At 42.3% G+C, this 21,180-nt stretch overlaps 1 protein-coding gene across 1 annotated transcript; it reads right to left on the minus strand.

Moving 5' to 3' along the window:
• Nucleotides 1-923: 923 nt before the first annotated feature.
• Nucleotides 924-20,544, minus strand: rabep1 (rabaptin, RAB GTPase binding effector protein 1). Its single transcript, XM_079283984.1, has 18 exons — nt 20,422-20,544; nt 17,657-17,785; nt 17,359-17,562; nt 16,505-16,665; nt 15,900-16,019; nt 15,356-15,491; nt 13,920-14,098; nt 13,264-13,374; nt 11,959-12,417; nt 11,579-11,683; nt 11,339-11,455; nt 9,655-9,753; nt 7,923-8,063; nt 6,442-6,631; nt 4,246-4,301; nt 3,179-3,277; nt 2,959-3,075; nt 924-2,789 (listed from the first exon to the last, which is right to left on the minus strand). Exons 1-18 carry the CDS (start codon nt 20,465-20,467, stop codon nt 2,688-2,690), a joined length of 2,571 nt encoding a protein of 856 aa, XP_079140110.1. The 5' UTR covers nt 20,468-20,544; the 3' UTR covers nt 924-2,687.
• Nucleotides 20,545-21,180: the final 636 nt, after the last annotated feature.

Raw genomic sequence — 21,180 nt, forward strand, 5'->3', positions numbered from 1 at the left:
TGCAATCACACAAGCAAAAAGAAAACAAACAAACATTGTTTTCCTGTCAGTGCAACTTCAGGCCGATTTGCCCAAAACATCCTCTCACAACACATCGCCGGAATCTTTCATAAATATCAACTCAAGATATCTACAGTATTGACCTATGCAACAGGAGGAAATGCAAATCATGCACGTTAAACAAAAACAACAGTGATCGACGCGTCCTTGAACCTCACAAAGCTGCTGTTTATATATATATATATATATATATATATATATTATATATTTATATATATATAGTCTTGATCAAAGAGAATCCGTTGCTCCATTTCAGGATTCGTTTTTTTTTCAACCTCTTACTCTCCATCAAATTCATTCACTCAAGAAGATATTATAACAACATATAATGTAAGTCGAGTATCCAAAAAAGCATATTATTCCTCTAAAATGTAGAAGTTTATGAGTGATTTCACCACTTTAATTATTAGCCTGTATTTAAAAATCTGACTGGATTTAAATATGGATTATTAAAAAGCACAATTGTTTAATTTCCTGTGTGTGTGTGTGTGTGAAGGCCTCGGTTTTGCTTTAAAACAAAGAGCGTCAAAAACTTTAAATCTGCAATTCAATTCATTTTTTTTGCAACTTTACGAAACAATGACGCCCTGCAGCCAGTTGTGTTGAGTGAAAGGAGTTCCGGTTTTCCTTGTTTTCTTTAAATAACTGAGAAAAGTGACTTTTCATGTGAACAACCGAGTGAATGAGGACGTGTGCCGTTATCCACCTGCTTTAATCTCAACTCAGGTGCTGAAGTATCAAAGAGTTCAAACTGATAGGAGAGATACCCGCACACTTAGATCTGTGCAGAGTACTTTTTGTTTTTATCTTTTTTTAATATGTATTGTGTCTGGAGAACAAATCTTCACACGTTCTTTTAAGAGTTGCTATTTGAAGGAGTTTAAATAAACTTCTCCAGAAGAACTGGTTTGAACGACGTGTTGCGGTTTGAAGTGGTTCCCTGAGAACATTCACGGTGTTCACATCAGAAGTGATAAGATGAGTTCTTGTAGCGATGAACGGCCGGGTTCTTAGTTTTTCCTCCCAGTGTATGAAAGTGTCCTTTAATAACGAACTTGTTGTCCGTGTGTTGTGACGCTGAGCTCTTTCCTTCTGATCTAAAAGCCCCTCGAGAAGCTTTCGAATCACAGAAAGAAACTAGAAAAATAAATCAATAAAAAGGAGCAGTGTGTGTATTAAAATCCAATATTTTCCTTTTACACTTCTTCAACAAACCATTTTTCACTCTGATAAGAACTGTGTCCATAAAGAGACAGTTTGAGTGTTTTAAAGTGTGATCAGTCAGTGTATTTACCTCCAGTAGAAAGAGAGAGCACCAACACAAAGTAATGTACGCCTAAAAGAATCTATATCAGCTGAAGTGTACAAGAGTATTTTCACCTCTTTGCCTTGCTGTCAGACAACTGAGGCGGTTATCTCTGCTCTCTTTAAAGCCACCAGACTCCTCACACAGAAACATTTACCGCTCAGAACAAAGCACTTTCTGGTCTTTCGCCGACTTCATCGGTGAGTTCGTTTGTGTTTTGGTGCGACTTCGGTGAATCTGAACTCACCCTTTAAAACACCAAAGTCACACAACACAAACAAACTAACCGATCGAGACGGCTGTAAACCAGCAACCTCCTGTGTTCCTGTCAATGGAGTCTGGTGGCTTTAAAGAGAGCAGAGATAACTGCTTCAGAAAGTTATGTTTGACAGCCAGGTAAAGAGGTGAAAATACTCTAAATATAGCGTTCATTTAAACTGATATTGAGTCTAAAATACGTCCACAGCAGAACATTACTTTATGCTGGTACTCCTGTCCGTTTCTATTGTAGTAATACACAGAGTACATAGAAGTACCTCATACAACCACACTTAAAAACAATCCAAATTATCTCTTTAAATCAAGAAACAAGTGTGAAAAACTGAAACGTAGCAACAAGACATGAATGTTTCTTCACTGTATTTCTGCAGCTATAAAAAAAAAGTGTCAGACGTTAAGAACAAAGCAAAGATACAGTAGAAGATGTGTAAGATATGGAGGGCATTGCTCAATTTGTATTTTTTTGTCTGTTACGTGTTTTTCCATGAATCTCCTTCTTGCGTCTCTGTCACACGGTGAAACAAGGAGAAAAGTCACAGGAAAGTAGCCAGAAAGGAGGAAGAGGAGAATAACAAGGAAGCGATGATCAACCGCTTCGAGAACAAGAAGGAGAAAAGTTACGCATCCAATAGTTTCTATATTTACCTGGAAACAGAAGCTGCAGATGAAAAGTGCTTTTAGAAGACGACAAACCTTTTTTTTGTTGTTTTTTGGTTGAGCTAATACAGATACAGTCGTATATCTACAGTAGAAACGAGACACAGACCCACAGGAAGATGGACTCCCTCCGGCCACAGTCGCACTTTTACTTATTTACATTTTCTTTTTCTTTAGTAGTGTTCATCTTCATGATTCTATCCACGGTGTGTTTCCTTAATGTACACAACAACAAAAGCCTCCTCATCGTCTGTCCTTTTAAAACTCTTCTTCCGTGGTGGTTACGGAGGAGGAGGAGGAGGAGGAGGAGGAGGAGCAGGAGGAGGAGGATCAATAATGTTATTGGGGCCAGTGATGAGAGAAAGAAGGGTCTGGTTCAGTGTCATCATGTGTCCGGGAGCTGGTTGATGTCCGTCAGGTTGGTGTCATTGAGGATGACTTTGATTCGATCCAAAGAGTCCGCCTGTCGTATTCGCTCCATCTGCACCTGCAGACGCCCACAATCATTTCAAGTCAATTCTTTTAGGAAGAAGAACAGATGGCCTTTATAGTGAATATATATACTCATTCATGTGTTGTCACATAGAGCACCGAGGAAGAAGACGTATCAGACAAAACAACATGATACTTCCCAAAAATAGACGACTCCTTCTTACCTGAAGGGTCTGAGAAAGTTTGACGAAGTCCTTCTGAACCTGCTCGCTGACATCCAGCTCCGTCTGCAGCCGCTGAGCTTTGCCCTTCTCGTCAAAGGCCTGAGTCTCTAGTGCACTCTGCAGTGAACACACCCTACGTCTTTTAGCTCAAAGAAAGACATGCAGCAGCTGTGCTGCGGTGTGAAATACAAGTGTTTGTCTGGTGGTGTCTGCGTCTGACCTTTGCAGTGGTGAGCTCTCTGAGCTGGCGCTCCAGGCCGATCCTCAGGCCCTGGATGCTCTCCAGTGTCTCCGTCTTCTCCGTTAGACTGCTCTGCAACTGCATGAACGACAGATCATCAATCGTTAATACATAAAAGTTCTGCAGATAATGCATCGCACACAAGAGGCTACAACAGACAGAAGGGAGGGCACTGTTGGTCCAATTAGGGAAGAGCAATCTGCAGGATGAGGGGTGATTAAGACTGTTTTTTAAAGCCTATAGTTCCAGGATTTTAGAATTTCTGACAGTAGTCGTATTAAAAATGACACTGTGGCCGATTCTCAACATTAAAGCTGTGATTGTAGATTTTCTTTGGCCACTTGGTGGCAGCAGAACAAGCTGAAAACACACAAAAAAGCCTTTAGACCTTCTTTTGTTTGCAGGATCCTGTTTAAACTGATCTCAAAACCCTAACAGCTGGAGCTGCGTTATGTTCTCGCCTTTATTCATAAGAGTCCCAGAATCCCGTTGTATGTCCAGACAGTTTTGCTGGCGTCTTTGTGGCAATGAGCCCTCGGACGTCTGTCTTTTTCTGTTCACATTGTAACATCAACACGCTCACTCGCTGGCTGCGAGTTTGTCATTTCCTCGCTCCTCGATTAAACCAGAATTAAAGCTCTTATTTCTGCTCTGAGGAGTGAGGAGGGATCTCTGAGGAGCCATGAGCGAGGATGCATAAGAGCAGCCTTCCAGGAAGTGTTTTTCACAGCATGACTTTGCATTCCCCCGGTCCTGCACTTGACGCTTTGTGGGAAAGGACGTCTCATTTCTCTTGAAAGATGTTTCCTTGTTTCCTCTCTCCTAGCATGGTTTCCTTGAAAAGATGCAATAAAGAGACTTGGGATGCACCCGTAGTCTCCTCTCACATGGGCTCGATCGGACATCAGACTTTGTACTAATGAGCCAGCAGAGTGAAGTCTGTTTAACTGATCCAATCATGTGTGCTCTCTCATCCAGCTCCTCTGGGTGACGTCTAGGTAAGCTCGGGGGTTTGGGGGGTTTGGGGGGTTTAGAGAGTAAAGCACCTTTTCCTTCTCCGCCTTTATTCGCTCCAGCTCCGTCTTCAGGCTGCAGAAAGACGCTGTGGGAGAGAGAGACGTCGTTAGAGGATCAAACTGCACCGAGCTCACCTGCATCTCAAAAAGGTCAGATTCTCTCTGTGGAGTCACTACGTGGTCTCTCGAAAATCACAAGAAAGAAACAAAAGGTTGAATATCTTCGAAGCTATTTGATTTGGCTGCAAAGTTTTTACTCAAATGTAGATTTTTAAACCTCCTGTTTTCTAAAGCATCTAAAAACCAATCTCCCTTCTTTGTAAAATCCTCAGACATAAACAGTGATTTTATCAGAGAACTATTTATGACAGTCACGTGATCGACAAGTCACAAACATCCAGAGGTGAACGACCACGGCTTCACTACGGCGAGTATGAAGTTAAACTTAAGCTTAACCCACTCGATATATAAAGTCAGGGACACAAGTATTTGGACTGTGACACAACTTTATATCATTTTGCCTCTTTACACGACTCCAATGGATTTGAGAAGAAACATTCAATTTGTGGTTGAAGTGGAGACTTCCAGCTTGAATTCAATGGATAAAACAAAAACATCACATCAACCATTGAGGAAATATTAACTTTTACAGAGTCTCCCCCATTTTTCAGAGGCTGAAAAGTAATTTGACAAACGAACATAATTGTGAATATAATGATTATTTGTAATACTTTTACTGCAGCCTCCTTCAGTTGATGTTTGTCCAAATACCTACAGCCCTGACTGTATCTCTACGGGCTTCTTTATTTTGTATTTTTGACGACATCGTGGACAAAGCCAGCTCACACGATTTAAGAACCAACTGGAGGAAACGTTGGAACAAAAGGAAAGACGACGTAGTTTTCTGTAACATCGTTGTCGGGATGAATTAGTGTTTAACGCAACAAAAACACACGTGGAGCAATGCGACCCAGAACAACTCGGCGATGCGTCTTGGTGGTTTGTTTACACTTGTATTTTTGACATTTCATAAGCTGAAAGAGTAATTCATAAAAATAAATTGGAAAATAACGATAAGCTGCAGTGCCAGTGACTTAAATGTCGTGTTAGTGTTGCAACAAACAGAAGTGTTGAAAGACAAATCTCACCCTCTCAGTGAACAACAACACATTTGTAAAGGTTTAGGCTGTGAGCGCACACATTGTTACAGACAACAACATTGTTACTGACAATGTGACAAATTGTGACATTATTGTGACAAACATCCTCACAGTGAAAACATTCACTGAAGTTATTAATCAGTCCGACAGCTATGCCATTAACACACTCACAAACTAACACACACACACACACACACACACACACACACACACACACACACACACACACACACACACACACACACACACACACACACACACACACACACACACACACACACACACACTGTTCGTCATACCTTCCAAGATGTCTGAATGAAAGTGATCAGTGGAGAAGAAACAAAAACAGGAGAGAATGTAAGAAAAAAAGTCCACAAAATGAAAAGTATGTATCCTGGAAACATCCCCACAGATGTGGGACAGTTAAAGGAGCAGTTCACCCAAAAACAATATGAATACCGGGAGTCAATAGTTTTCACCTCCGTCGGCTTTCTTTAGCACCAAAACAAGTTCTTATGGAGAAAATTAAACCATATCAGTGCAGTTGTGGGCTCACGGAAATCCACTCTTTGGCGAAGCAAAGATTTTTTTTTTTTTTTTATTCTCCATGCGCTCTCTTCCATCAGTGTGTGAATGATATGTTGTGTAAAAGTGCTTTAAGTGGCCCAGAAGACTAGAAAGGCGCGATACAAATTCTATGACCATTTACATCCATGGTTTTGAGCGGTTGTGAGTTCGTAGGAAGGGGTCGAGCGAGCAGCCTCGTGCTCGTGGGATTTTATGTGCACAGGGTTTTGAGGGTTTTGAGTCTAATTAAACGGCACATTCATGAGTGTTAGCCTGGAGCTGTGCATGGTGCTTTTATTATTTGGGCGCTCCGAACTCCTTTACGCCATCTGATAGAAAAATGTTTCTGGGTCCATAGAGAGCCTCGGGCGGTGGTTTCTATAGAACACTTATATTGTTTTTTGGGTGAACTGTGCCTTTAAGAGTGATTGGTTAGTTATCCACCATATAGCTATCTAAAGGGTTAATCAATGATCTAACTGGACCGGTGGAGTCTCACCTATCTCCTCCTTACAGCCCTCGATCTCCAGCTGCAGGGTCTCCTCCAGGTTCTCCTTCAGACACTGCTCCGCCTGGTTCTGCTCCTTCAGAAACAGGATCTCCGCCTTCAGCTTCTCCTCCATGTGATCGGCCGACGTCCGCAACGCCACCAGGTCCTCGCGTAGCCGCAGCACCAGGCCGTGCAGCTCCTGAGGAAGAGTTGAACTCATCATCATCTTCATCATGTAGTTCTATCAGTTCAGATGAAAGGACATTAATATGGAAGACGTTTGCAGACAGGGCGGTGACTTTCTTCCTTTTAATTGTTTTGCAACTTATTAATAATCTATAACTATTTCCATTTGATTTTACTTGTAATCTTTCCTACTTTGTACTGAAACTGTTGTCCTGGACAACAACGTCCCTCAGAATAAATAAAGTTAAATCTCCTCTCATCTCTTTTATCTAAATGTCTGGTGATGACGGAGCTGGAAAATGTGACGTCGTATGCCAATGACATGCATCTCTATATTTATACATTTCTAAACTAAAATAAATGTTATTACTTGCACTACTACACATTAAATCACAAAATGTTTTTGCCATTAACGTAACACTTAGAGACCAACAATAAATGAACATGATTTTCGGTGTCTTGATGCAGTAAATGCAGATTTAAATGTTACGTGAGCAGCTTGTTTCAACCACACAACAAGCTGTAAATGTCACAGGATCATCGGTGTTACTCCACCAGAGCACCGGCCCACTCTGCCAGATTTACCGGCGGAGCGTCATTCAGCACGAGGCTGAAGAGAAACCGTGTGGGAGGACGACGATGAGTGTGTTTGAGAGAGCGCGCTGTTGTAAATTGAGGTTCGCGAATAAAGCTTCCAATATATGTCGTCACATTTACAACATCCTCAAGTAAAGGACAAAAAAAACCTCAAACTAAATCCTCTCATCTGAATGAAGCGATTCGTCAGATTTTTATTCGGACAGTCGGTATGAAAGAGATGATGTTTTGGGAATGCAGAGACATGATATGATCTTCTATAATCGTGTTGGTAGATGTGTGTTATGAATAAGTTCTGGTGCCGTTAGATTGCTGCTCGACTTCCACGTTCACACAAGCGTGAGCCTCTCTTTGTGAGCGGCAAGCGGGAGAGCAAACGCGGCTTTTGGCCGCAGTGAAAATGTTGTTTTTGAAAGATTAACAGACAATAAATATTTAAGAATTAAATTGGTGCCAACGCAATACCAGAGTTTAAGTAACGATGCAAGACCAGACGTTTTCCAAATTATTATTTCGAGAAATTTAAACAAAAAAACTGACAACAAATAACATACAGTCTAAAATTGGAAATTTTAAATCTGGAACTATTGAATCAAAGAATTAAAAATCAAGAGTACATGGTCCTACGATTAATAGACTGGTTGGTGGAGTCACAGATATTCTGAGCCTTTCTACAGATGCTGCTGTTGACTTTCGGCTTCTTGTACCTGCACAGTATTTGGCATGTGGAAGTCCTCCTGCTGCTGCAGCTCCACATGCAGCCGGTGTTTGCCCTGCAGGCTCTCGTTGTCTCTCTGCAGTCGGCTCAGCTCGTCTGCCACCTGTTCCCTCGACTTCACCAGCACCGCCTGAAACAGACAAAATAAATCATTGTTTTTAACTTCCGTCATGTGGAACGAGTCATTGAAAAAGTGACTCGCCAGCTCTCTGATCCTCCCGCAGAGCCGTCATTACGTGTAAACATTACGGCTGCATTCATGACAGCGTTGAGACATATTTATTGAGATTAAAGCCACATGTAGCAACAGGAACGTCTCATTGTTTCTGGTTCGTCTTTGAAGGCCCATCGATGAATCACAGCTGCACATTCATTATTAAAAATGTTTCTGTCTCACTCACTTCCTCCTGTTGTTCCCTCACAAAGATCTGCTTGGAAAACAAAAGAGCACTTACTTTACTGAGCAATGCATGAAGCTTTGTTACGGTTTATGAATCTGTATGTTTCTGTTGTGGAGGAGGAGCAATTTTTGGATATATTAATGTAACTTTTACAACAACATCCTGTAGAGAAAGAGCACATATTTGTGGGAGGAAGAAATAATGTCTTTCCAAAACAGATTTAAAAAAAGAAAAGACCATTTAGTTTATTTATTAAGTTTAAACCAGACCTGAAACACTCGATTAGTGGACTGATACAGAAATGTAAATCGAGAACAACTCTGAGGATTAACAAACGTTATGCCTCTAAAATGTTTAAATTACTTTTGGGACGGCTGGTTGGACAAAACAACATCCAGAGATCTCAAAACATTTTGCACTAACTTTACCAAACAATGCATATGGCAATTATGTTTTTAGTTAAATCTTAATTTTAAAACACTTCATCCTACTTTCATCTTCACGCTGCATTCCTCATCTTATTGTATCTTTATAGCTTCCTTTCACAGAATCAGCTAACTGCAGTGATGCGGTGGACAGAGCGCTACACTTCCGTTGTGACGGATGAGAAATGTTTGGAGATATTTAACGTAACCTCCCATCACCATCTTGTCAGCAGATATCTGTGGTCGGGAGGAACCGTGACGTTACGTAACAATTCAGTTTTTACTTGAAATAGTGACTATTTTCTTTATTTTAATCAATTAGTGGACTGAGACAGATAAACGTCTAAATATCAATAGAAAACAACTTGTGTGTGTGTAGATATATATATATATATATATATATATATATATTGTATTTTTCCTTCTAAAATGTGAATTTTATATTATTTTGAATTAAATATCTTTGGTTTTGGGACTGTTGGTTGGACAAAACAACATTTTTAACTCTGAAAGCTTTTGATGGTGACGTTTTGCAGTAATCTACACTATAGATCTGTACATTTCCGTTGTGGTGGATGACAAACATTTGGACATATTTAACAGCATTTTCACAAGTGAGAAATGTCCGCATATATCTGTGGTTTGAGGAGCAGTGACGTCGTTGCCACAGAGGCAGAGAGAAGTAAATCCTAAACACTAACAGGCTGCAAATTCAGTTTGGTTGCATGTGCGATAACAGCGCCGGAGCCCCGTTCTCACAACAAAATAAAACCGATCGGCGTGTTTGAAACGGCTTAAAAGTCTCGGCAGCAGACTCTGACACGAGGGAAGGAGCTCGACATCCGAACACACAGCTGGCAGAGAACAAGCAGCGCGGGAGGAAGACGCTGCTCACCATCTGCTGCTGCGTGTTGCTCTTCGCTTCACTGAAGGCCTGTTGGAGTGAGATGAGCAGCAGCTCTGACTCCTGGACTCTCTGCATGAAGGCCGACACCTACGACACAGAAACACAAAAAATAAACGCAAGATGAAGCTTTCAGAAAGGTCTTTAGACTCCGGATAGAAACACTCAGTGGTGGAAGGACACGTCTTGTAATCTGGTAAGTAAAAGTAGTAATACCACCGTGTAGTACTCAGAGTCAAAGTGATGCGTTCATATTTTTGCTTTAGTAAAAGTACAAAAGTATCAGCATCAAAATAATGTTTTTTTTATCAGAAAGTATTCAGATATTTTACTGAAGTACAAGTAGCAGTACTACAGTGTAAAAACACTACACTGCCATTAAAAGTCCTGCATTCAAATGAATCTGCTTCATTTTAATTGTACAAGACATTTACCTGGTTAAAAGAAGCCTTTAAAACCAGGAAAAGACAACTTTATGCCACATTACGATGTCCAAAATCTCACTTCACGATATCGTTAGGAAATCAAAATACTGGCCGACTGCTCATGGACGCTGAATATAATATTTTAGAAAACTCTGGACTGAAAAGATTATTCAAGAGTTCAGAGAGTACGGCGTGTGGTGCATTCTGGGAACAGCGTGGGATTCATTATTAGTGGGCGTGTAGAGTCAGACTTCTCTCTATCATGAGAGACGAGCAGTTTGGTCATAAATGCAGCGAAATGCTCTCATTCAAATACCGTAAATATAAAATAGTTTTCCTTTTTGTTTCTTTCCGTGGTGATACTTTATATATATATATATACGTATACACACACAGACATCTCAGACACATCAGATGTGTAATCAATGGCTCAATTCTAACGGAATCAATTAATTATTTATCTCTCGTCATTGACTACGATATATCTATTTTTCTGAAATAACATCCCATAGTAGTCATCCAGAGGGGCAGAAGTTCGCCTCTCTACAGCAGAATTCACATGAGGCCTTCAGTGAATCTCAAACACCAGTCACACTCCCTCCTACAGCACCTCTCCTCCCACTAACTCATCCAAATACCAAACCAGTGCAGAGGAGGAGAAATCCTCACTGTGCTCTTTAGGTAACACACCCACACGGAGATAGAGGCTATTTTCAGTCAAGTACACCCATTCACTACCTCTGAAACATGATTATTCTAAAGTACTGAGCCCCGTAGATGTTCTCTCTCACGACATCTAGGTAGAAATCCTGCAAAAGAACAACAGTCTGATCTAAATAATAGACCTAATGAACAACAGCCTAGCAGCACATTAGCTTTGGAGCGTTGCATATCTGGAATAAGTGCTCATAATGCACTTCAAGGCCGACAGACTCTTCCCGAAACTACCACTTCTCTCACACTCAACCAATCAAATTAGCCACGGAGCTCTCTGTGAGGTCAGACGTGCACCACGCGCTGATGTTACTGTAAATGTCTGTTAGCGCTACTAGAGAGAAGACTTTGTCTCTACTCATCTCACACAGTCTGCCTGTGTTTGTGGAGTCTATAAGACATAAACACTGTAAAAGTCGACTCAAATAGTAACTTTGTAGCCTGTAGCCATTATTCTATAAGTCCACATTAAAGCACTAACCCAGATATCTAAAGAGAATAACATGAAGTTATTCAAACTTTCACTGCGTCCAAACCTTAGCGGCGGTTTCCTCGTTGCCCACTTTGACCGAATCTTCCAAATTCTGTTTCTCGGTCATCGTCCTCTCCAGCTGATCGTTGGCCTGACGCAGCATCACCTGCAGCTTCTTCACCTGGAAGAGACGGACAAGCCCTCGAAATGAGCATCTTTTTCCAAAACGCTGCCGTACAAAATGCAGACTGGTTATTAAAAGGTCTCTGCAGCTCTGCTCTCTTTGATGTCAACGAACACAGACCTGATCTCGCGTCTCCGCCTCTTGTCCCTGGATGGCCTGCAGCTGCTTCTCGTAGTTGGAGCACATGTCGCACCGTCGGCCGAGCTTCCTGCCGGCGTTCTTCACCTGGTGACGTAGAGAGCAAACAACAAAACCATGAAGCACTGAACTGTTTTAATGATGTAAAGACCTCGTGTGTGCTGATATATTGACGATTAATTCACAAGATTATCAATGAATCAAATGTAAAGTTCCTTCTTCTCCGAGGCCTGAATAAAAGGAGTTGCCATCCAAGTGTGTGTCGGGAATTCTTGCCAAAATATCGTCCTGTTTGTTTTGTAACGTCCACTAAATATTTTGGATGATATTAGTGTTTCTAAACTGTAAAAAACCTCTTGCACCTCTTGCTGCAGCAGGTTCCACTCGCTGTCGCTGACGAGCCTGTAGCCCGTCGGCGGTAAGAAGGTGTCGGTAGCGTGAGAGATGCTGGAGAGCAGCGACGCCGTCTCCTCCTGCTCGGGCGTCATGGCCTTGATGGCCTTCTCCTGGTCTTTAGTCAGCAGGAAGTGGCTCGCCGTCAGCTTCATGGAGCCGATGGACGACGACTCGCCGAAGCTGGCGTCCGTCGCGCCGCAGTCGGCCCCCACCAGGGGCCCAAAGTCCGACTCGTCCAGGTGGCCGGCCGACTTGGCCTTGTGGTTGTGTCCGCCGAGGCCCTGCTGGACTGACAGCGAGGAGCCGAGGCTGTCCGTGGACTGGGCTCGCCGCAGGTTCTCCTTGTAGGGGTCCACGGGGCCGCCCGCCACCACGTCGGTGTCTAAAGAGTGCATGGAGCCGTGGGCGCTGTGGTTGGCATGAGGCTGCAAGAGAAGGAGACAAAGAAGTCTGTAAATAAAGACCATTAAATACGTTCATCACGGCACAACTCATTTAAATAGCTTTAAATAGACATTTACGGTAATACTTTAATAAGAGAATAAACTAAAACTTATTTTAAAGTAATCATACTGTTTATAATATTTGTGGTTATTGTCACGCACCATTCACGAAGCCAAATTCCTTGTATGTGCAAAACATACTGAGCAATAAACACATAAATAAAAATAAAAACATCGACATGCTGCATTAATGCTGACGGTGAGATGTTTAGTTGTTGTTTTTTGAGCTGGGCAGTCACTGGACTTTTTTATTGAACTTCTTTGACCACAAAACACGGCTTGAAAAACATGTTTTCTTAAAGAAATATCCAAAATTACACCATTTATCAGAGCCAGAAGCTGTAAAAACAGACATTGTCATTGGATTTTCTTAACTTTTCGTTAGTCTTTGAACACATCACGAGTGACAAACGCTGAACTCAGAAAAAGCAACAGAACCGAAGCTTAAAATTCTGATATTTAATCACAATTACTCTATTCTACATGTTTTTGTTGTTTTATTTCACCCAAAATTAAGTTCTCTTTTCAGTTTTACCAGATCCGGTAAAAAAAAAAAACAATCAGTAAATATAGTTTATTTCCACCATAAAACACACATTTCATATCATCAGTTAATGGCTGCTAGAAACACAGAAGTGAAGGTTGCATGTTGCCTGTGTGAAGCTCACGTTACTCTAAAGGGAAGATAATGTGACGCGAGACGATAATGTCTGTGCTCGGTTCTCTCTGAGGGATCCGAACCCGGATCGCGTTACGTGATGCTCGTACCTCCTCGACGCTCAGCCCGAGGTAATAATCCTCCAGAGGCTCCGTGTTGTCTCCCACATCCTCCTGCTGCTGCTCCTTCACTTGGCTCAGCCGCTCCTTCTCGTCCTCCTCCTTGGATGGAGATGAAAAAAAAAGGTTTTAATCGTAAATTTGTCACGTTATTGTTCCATTTAGAAAATATACATGCAATGCTATAAAACAGCTTAGACATAAATTCTACCTTTAAAAGGATAATAACGTTCTTTTATAAAGCAGTACGTCTCAATGCATTTATGAATTTATCCAGATAAATAAATACAAAGTATTTTGTGGCCGTTTGTGTTGTGATGCTCTGTTCACGTTAAATATGTTATTTTCGTGCCACAGCTCTCTCCCTTCAGCGCAATGCATGATGGTATATCGTGTTTGGTCAGTGACCCATCGTCTGTCCACGACTTTTCACAATGCATTGTGGGATACAAACTCACAATATAGTCCTCTATCTGTTGAGTAGTCAATGATTTTGCTTCCAATGATCTTTTCTGCACTCCAACCACACAGCAGCTTAACTTATTAATGTCATTATTGCGAAGAAAAGTTTCAGTGCGTGCGTGTGTGTGTGTGTGTGTGTGTGTGTGTGTGTGTGCGTGCGTGTGTGTGTGTGCGTGCGTGCGTACCTGGTCTTTCTTCTTCATCTCCTCCACCTGGCGGAGCTGTTCTGAGGACAGCACGTTCTCTATCCGCTGCATGTCCCTCATGAGGAGCCGCTGAGACTCGAGGAACTGGTCGTTGGCTCTCTGCCACGTGTGTTTCAGCTGGTTGTGCTGCTGCCGCTCCAACTCCAGCTTGTGACAGACTGAAACCACAAAGAAGAAAGAAAGAAAGAAAGAAAGAAAGAAAGAAAGAAAGAAAGACAGGTTGAGGTTGTTGTATAGCAATAGTACCAAAACCACCAGTATTTAAGTCCTGCTACTTAAAGTTACTACATTAAATTAATATATTCATACATTTCCTGCATTTCTGCATTTTACTGCTGTATTTTATTTCTTACACTGTTCTTAATTGCTGTTAAATCTCCTTTTCTTTTGCCTTATGTTTTGATGCTTTTAATGGTTTTAAAAGGACTGCACAATATATCGCCATTTCCTCCGGGGCCGAGTTCGTGCAAGGCGTACACTATAGAACGCAGATCGGCAGAGATCTTTTCCAGACGTGGTTTGTGTGCGAGTAATTGCAGAATGGCGGCAGTGTATGGTTGATTGCGTGCAGCGTAATGTCTCAGGGAGACATCAATTATTGTTTCAATGTATGTTTTAAATCTCCTTTACTTTTGCCTTTACGCTTTTAATGGTTTCATGTGAAGCACTTTGAATTACCTTGTTGTTGAAATGTGCTATACAAATAAACTTGCCTTGCCTACGAGGAACTTTCATTTTGTGTTGATTCTGTTGGTCCCTGTGGACTAAAGCGGTTGTCCAGGTAGACCAGAGTCCCTTTAGAAAACCTCTCATTCTACTGCAGCAGGGTCCTCTCAGTCCTGGAGGATCTGGGTCTGTCCACGGTGGACCAGTCTCTGCTGGAGGATCTGGGTCTGTCCACGGTGGACCGGTCTCTGATGGAGGATCTGGGTCTGTCCACGGTGGACCGGTCTCTGATGGAGGATCTGGGTCTGTCCACGGTGGACCGGTCTCTGATGGAGGATCTGGGTCTGTCCACGGTGGACCGGTCTCTGATGGAGGATCTGGGTCTGTCCACGGTGGACCGGTCTCTGCTGGAGGATCCGGGTCTGTCCACGGTGGACCGGTCTCTGCTGGAGGATCCGGGTCTGTCCACGGTGGACCGGTCTCTGCTGGAGGATCCGGGTCTGTACTGTGGTACTTCTCACCGAGGCTTATTAAAAATGCTTCGTGCCACACACATCCATTGAGTCTTATCTTTGAGTTATCTCACTGATCTTCGTCACTAAAGAGACTCTCAGATCTGAGCAGGACCGTGTTTCTGTGCTCCTCTTTCTCTCTGAAGTCTTCTCGTCAACCTGTGCAGCCTTTACATTTCCTCTACAGATCAAAAGGACTTCCATTCATGAATAAAATAATGAAGCATAACCGAGTACCTTCATGGAGCTCTTTCCGTAGTTTCTCTGCATCTTCCTGCAGGACGGACTTCTGAGTGTTCAACACGGCGACGTACATCTCCAGGTCCGTACGACACGACTTCTCCGCCTCCAGAACGTGGTTGAGCTCCTTCACCTGGAATAGAGTTTATATGATATAATATATATTTATATAATAGTTATTATAAGAGTTACTGTGACTGCAGAAGGAGAGACGGGAAGCTGCACTATGTCGTTCGAGTTCGGAGATGACTAGAAGTCCAACATTCACTCTCCTGTTCGCTCTGCTTTCATCTCCGTCACCTCTTGAGGGAAATGATCCGACTCTTTAGCTGCTAAACGCTCCACTTTCTGCACCAGCTCGGTGCTGACTGCGTCTGTCTGCCGGCGGCGTACAAGGTTTTGATTATTTATGTGTTTATAAAACAAAACAATGAGCTGCAGGGGAACTGTATTCTCCGTGGTGTTATCCCGACATGTGACCCCTTTAACATGACACATAACGACCAGGTCAATATGAGAGTACGAGTCGCTGCTGACTCACCGTGGAGGCCTCCAGCTCCCTCACCCGGACCTCGGCTGTGGTCAGTTTGGCTTTCAGGGCTGCGATCTCGCGCTCCATGGGCATCACCACTGAACGCAGCTTCTCTGCATCCTCCTGCGCCTTTAAAGGGGGTTAAACACTCATTCAAAAATGTAAAACACGCGTACAGCTACGCAACAAGTCACGGTTTGTATCGAAACTGCATTTTAGTTTGTAGACATTCTCCATTGCAAAGTAAAAGGGTGATTTTATACTGGTTGTAAATGAACACAAAGGCTTGAAAGTAGCCCTCAAAGTTCAACGGCTGGTTCAACAGTGACGTCACGGTGTCCTGGAGTACACCTGTGCATCACTGCAGTGAGGCGAGAAGTTACACCACGAGAAGATCAGCAAAAACAAGACTTTCAGGTGGCGTTAAAGGAAAAGTTCACCCAAAAAACAATATAGATTGTATACAGCACTCGCCTCCCGAGGCTTTAAATGGTCCAATTAAACAGCATTAAGGAGCATTTTTGTATCTCATCTATATCTCTCTCTCTTCACTTTCCCGAAAACATAAAAATATAAATACATGTATACACAGAGTTAAAGTACGGTAAGCCTACTTTTTTCATTTCGTCCTCCAGGTTCTCCTCCTCCTGGCCCTCGGTGAGGCGGCGTCTCAGCTCAGCCAGTTCCCTCTCCATGGCCTCCCGGTACTGGTTCCACTGGGCTCGCTCCTGGTCCAGACGCTGGTGGAACTGAACCTCGTACTCGCACACAGTCTCTGGTCGGACGACAAAGACAGAAGAGGAACGCAGAAAATGAAACAGGGAGACTCTTAAGAAAACCTCCATTTCTGCTTTGTACTTGTTGTGGAAGTCTCAGACATCCTGGGAAACTAAACGTCTTCTTGTCTGAGCTCATAACATTACCTGGAAGAGCTCCGTGGATTTCATCTGGAGGAGTATTCCCTCCGACTAGCTGGTTTACTACAGCAGTTTGAACCCAAAATAAACAGATTTTGCTGTGATTTAATCACAATAAACGGACAAAAAGGCGCTCCGAAATAACTACATCATGATGCCGATCTGTAAAAAGTCTGAATTCATGTTTTGTTAGTTCTCTCCGCAAGACGACAAGCAAATAACTTTTAAAATACTTGTTTTCTCGATGGAGCTCGGATCGATCGGTGCTATTCTAAGCTAACATTGTAGCAGCTCCATCAACACGCAACACAACGTCATCTCGGCGTAAATACGGCAGCGTCTACTCATTGTTTGTACCATCTGGTTTACACAAACATTTACGGTATACACATAGTTTGGTCCGGTCTCGACTGATATGAGGTATCGTAGAGCTCTGGGTGACCACCTACAGTATTTTATCCTGATTAAACAACGGCAGGACGTCAGTGATGACAGGAGGAGCCGCCCGTGTCTATTCGCGTCGACTCTGTATGTAATCTACTGGTTTTTACCTTTCATGATGACCTGCAGCGAGGCCACCTCCTCCTGCCACTGGCTGCGGACCTGGTCGACGGCTTCCTGCCTGGTGTTCTCCGACAAGGTGGCGACGGTCTTGATGGTCTCCATCTCGCTCCGGGCCTGAGACAGCTGGTCCAGGACGGAGTTCAGCTCGAGCTGGGCGCCCTCCAGCACCACGTTCTGCCTCTTCAGCTCCTCTGGGGGGGAAAGGAACGAGGAGGTGAGGGTAAAGCAGCGTTGTGTACGGCGTTATGGTCCATGTTTCAGTGTGAACGGAGGTGGGATCCTCACCTTCCTTGGACATGTAGAGCTCTTTGAACTTGGCTCGCTTCTGGTTGAACTCGGCCTCCAGCTGCTGCTTGAGTTTGATGAACTCGGCCCTCTCCTGCTCCAGAGCGGCCACTCGCTGCTGGAGCACCTCTGGATGACGGAGAAGATTCAAAATGTTCAAAGTAACACAGGGTGATTAACTGATGTATAAATTATCATTTTGTGGATGAAGTACTCCCTTAAGTCTGCAAAATCTTTTATGATGCAGACATAATAAATCTCTACTGCTTTCCTCTTCTGGAAATCATCTCACAACCCCTGAGATGTGACATGTGGACCTCCAGCAGGTCTGAGAACCACAACATCAAACTGTACTTGCCAAATGAAATAGACTTTTTAAATCAGACTTTTCCTTTGTTACACGCTGACTCCTTTAAGGAGGTTTATGGACGTAGTTACACATTAATAAAACAAAAGAATCAAGTCAGTGGTCAGCAAAACGTGTTTCCCAGTTAAAGGAAACCAATAAATAAATACGAGTAAACAATCACACTCCTAAAGGTATCCAGAGTTATTTTAACAAACGTAAGGAGATTAGTTTACTCTAGTGTTGAATTATAGGTATTGTTTAATAGAAATAATAAACACATTCTCTGTAGAGTCCAGACTTATCTATGCAGTATCAGGTTATTTAATATTCTTCTCAAACAAACACTCCAAAGTCTAAACTGATGAGTAAAAGTCATCCAAACTGGCTTGAAGTCACATGTTGTTGTTGTTTCCTACATCTAGCGCCGCTTTACGTCTTATATTTTTCCTTTCTTATCCAAAACCAGAGAGTCAACGATGCCCTCAAACAGACGACCGATGGAAACAAACACAAGCAGCTCAACTCCACGACGATCATGTGACAGCGGAACGGACTCTAAAGCAGGAATTCCTTCACACATAATCTCAACACACATTCACATTGTTGGCTTCTCGGTGGATTTATGCAGACGGCATGTCGAGCTCTTTTGCACGTGAACTCAAAAACACAGAGAACTCCTGCATTTGCTTTTAGGAATGCACAAAGATCGCTGTGTAAACAGAGCCAGTAATTATTAACCGAACAACAATCAATTCACTGAAGATGCAAAGTGAGAAGAAGCTCAAACTCACTCTACTTTTCAGCCGTCACACCAACGTGTAACATCTAGAATCTGTAAGCTGAATTCACGGTGAACACAGCAAATAAAAGAAGCCCAGGAAACAAAAGTATAGAGAGGCTTCAGAGATTATTGGAGAACGTAAACAGGGTCGATATCTAACACTTTAGTGGATCAAGACCTGACTTTACCTCTGAGCACTGACGTGAGGTTCTATTATACGCAATAAAAAAAGACTTCATGCTATAAACCCGACACTTACTGCCCGATCACCTGATAAAGAAGAGCAGCTTCTAATTACTTTATGATTCGTTTCACCTTTCACACAGAACGGCACAAGTAGGTACATGGATAGAAGTGAAAGACCTTCCCCAGTTGTCCAAACATACAACATTAATATTAATATTAATCTTTCAGATACCGGTAATCTTACATTTTAAATTGAACCATCAGAGAGTTTATAGTCAATCAATCTTTGAAGACCAATAACCGAAAACAGCCTCATAACCTGTATTACACTATAATAAAACCATTACAACGTGCTCCGTTTCCAAATATTGATTGTAATGACCCCAATAAAAAACATAATGTTTCATTTCACTTTAGTCAGGTCTCATCTACTTCTTACACTAAATCACACACCGACACTCTCTTGGACAAAACTTTATCAAATGGAGGAATTGTCCATGAAAATGTTTTGTAAACCCTGAACTAATAAACAAAGATTGACTGGCAGAGAGAGCGTTCTAAGTCGGTTTCAAAAAGTCACATGTACGTCACATTATTGGGTTCTCTCATGTTTCCATGTCAGTGAAACTGCAAAATGAAAATAGGATTTATTTTAATCCTAAATGATGCATATGGAAAAGTCTTTATTGCTAAAGCCAGAGTTAAGTGTGGGAAGTGAAACCTATGAACACAATTAATAATTGTATTTAGCCTACATCTAAACACCTCCCATAATTATGCATAATTTATATATCTGCAAATCGTAGCATTGACTGCAACGGTTCTACAAAATAAAATAAAAAATGGATCAGCATGTAAAGCTCAACAGCATGGATTCTCCTGCAGGACCCCAAGATGGTCCGGACCCCTGTTTGAGAACCAGTGGGAGAAACCTCCTGCAGGACCCCAAAATGGTCCCCGGACCCCTGTTTGAGAACCCTCCTGCAGGATCAACCTCATGTATTATGGTCCAACCCCTGAGAGTGCAGGCCACACACAGCACATCGTAATGCACCGATATAATCCATAAGATCCATGTTGAAGAGGCCGACCTTTAGAGCATATTGGTCAAGACCAGCTTTAGCTGACAGCTAACCAGCTGTAGTGGTAAAGACAACGTTAGCTTGGTTAGTTATTATATATTAGGATGCAATACCACAGCTGCTATATGTAGTAGAGCTTCAATAAACGTCCCACAAACTAGTTCCAAGTTGACATGTAAATGCGCCAACTGCGTAGTGTTATATGTTCCAAAACAAGCCAGTGACACGTCGCCCCATGATGATGCTAACTGAGCTAAGCTAATGTTGTCATGGATGCACAGAGCGGGCCGCTGCTGGCTTCGGTGCTCGCAAAGCTCTCAACAACACACTAAAACAAACAAACAAACCACAAAAACAACAAGTTTACCGTCATGTTGGGACGACAGAGGAGGTCCCGAGGCCTGCTCGGCCATGGTTTTGGGGGTTTTGAAGCAATTACCAGAGCAGTTAAGGAATAAGCACTAGGAGTGTCCAAGAAAACAGGCTAACATCACAACTAGTGGTCAAGCTACCCAGCGAGAGTGGGAAGAGTGCGTGTTCCGGTAGGACCTTCAAAATAAAATCGTCACAGCTAGACAACGCCCCATTTGACGCGTAACGTTTACGATTTAGCAAAAAACGAAGAGCATAACAGACAAGTTCATTTTAATGACTTCTTTAGCAATGCTATTGTTGTACAGCCACATATATAGAATCCTTATAACGGTTTTTTTCAAGAATACATTTTTTTTGTGCTGATATATTGATGGCAAACTGCCCATTTCCTGTTTACTAAATTTTGCTAGCTTGCGTGATTCCGGTTTTACCTTTCACAATAAAATCATGCACACTTCTTTTTTTTTTTAATGAAGTATCAAGTTCCACATTCAAATGTAGGTTATCTATTTTTGATTGAAAAAATATATAATAGTTTAAAAAGACAGCCGCCTTTAATCTAGTTCCCAAAGTCGCCATGGTTATAAAACTAAGCAACATGAGGCTGATTTAAGAGGAACTGAAAATATAAAGAGACTCGGAAATGGATGCAATGCTCTGGCCTTGACGTAAACTCTCACAAGACATTGACATCACTGCATGTTCTTAACGGGAAATGGATGCATCAAATATTGGTTTAAACATCACAGAG

This window comes from Melanostigma gelatinosum (genome assembly GCF_949748355.1).
Source record: "Melanostigma gelatinosum genome assembly, chromosome: 14".
NCBI classification, from domain to species: Eukaryota; Metazoa; Chordata; class Actinopteri; order Perciformes; family Zoarcidae; genus Melanostigma; species Melanostigma gelatinosum.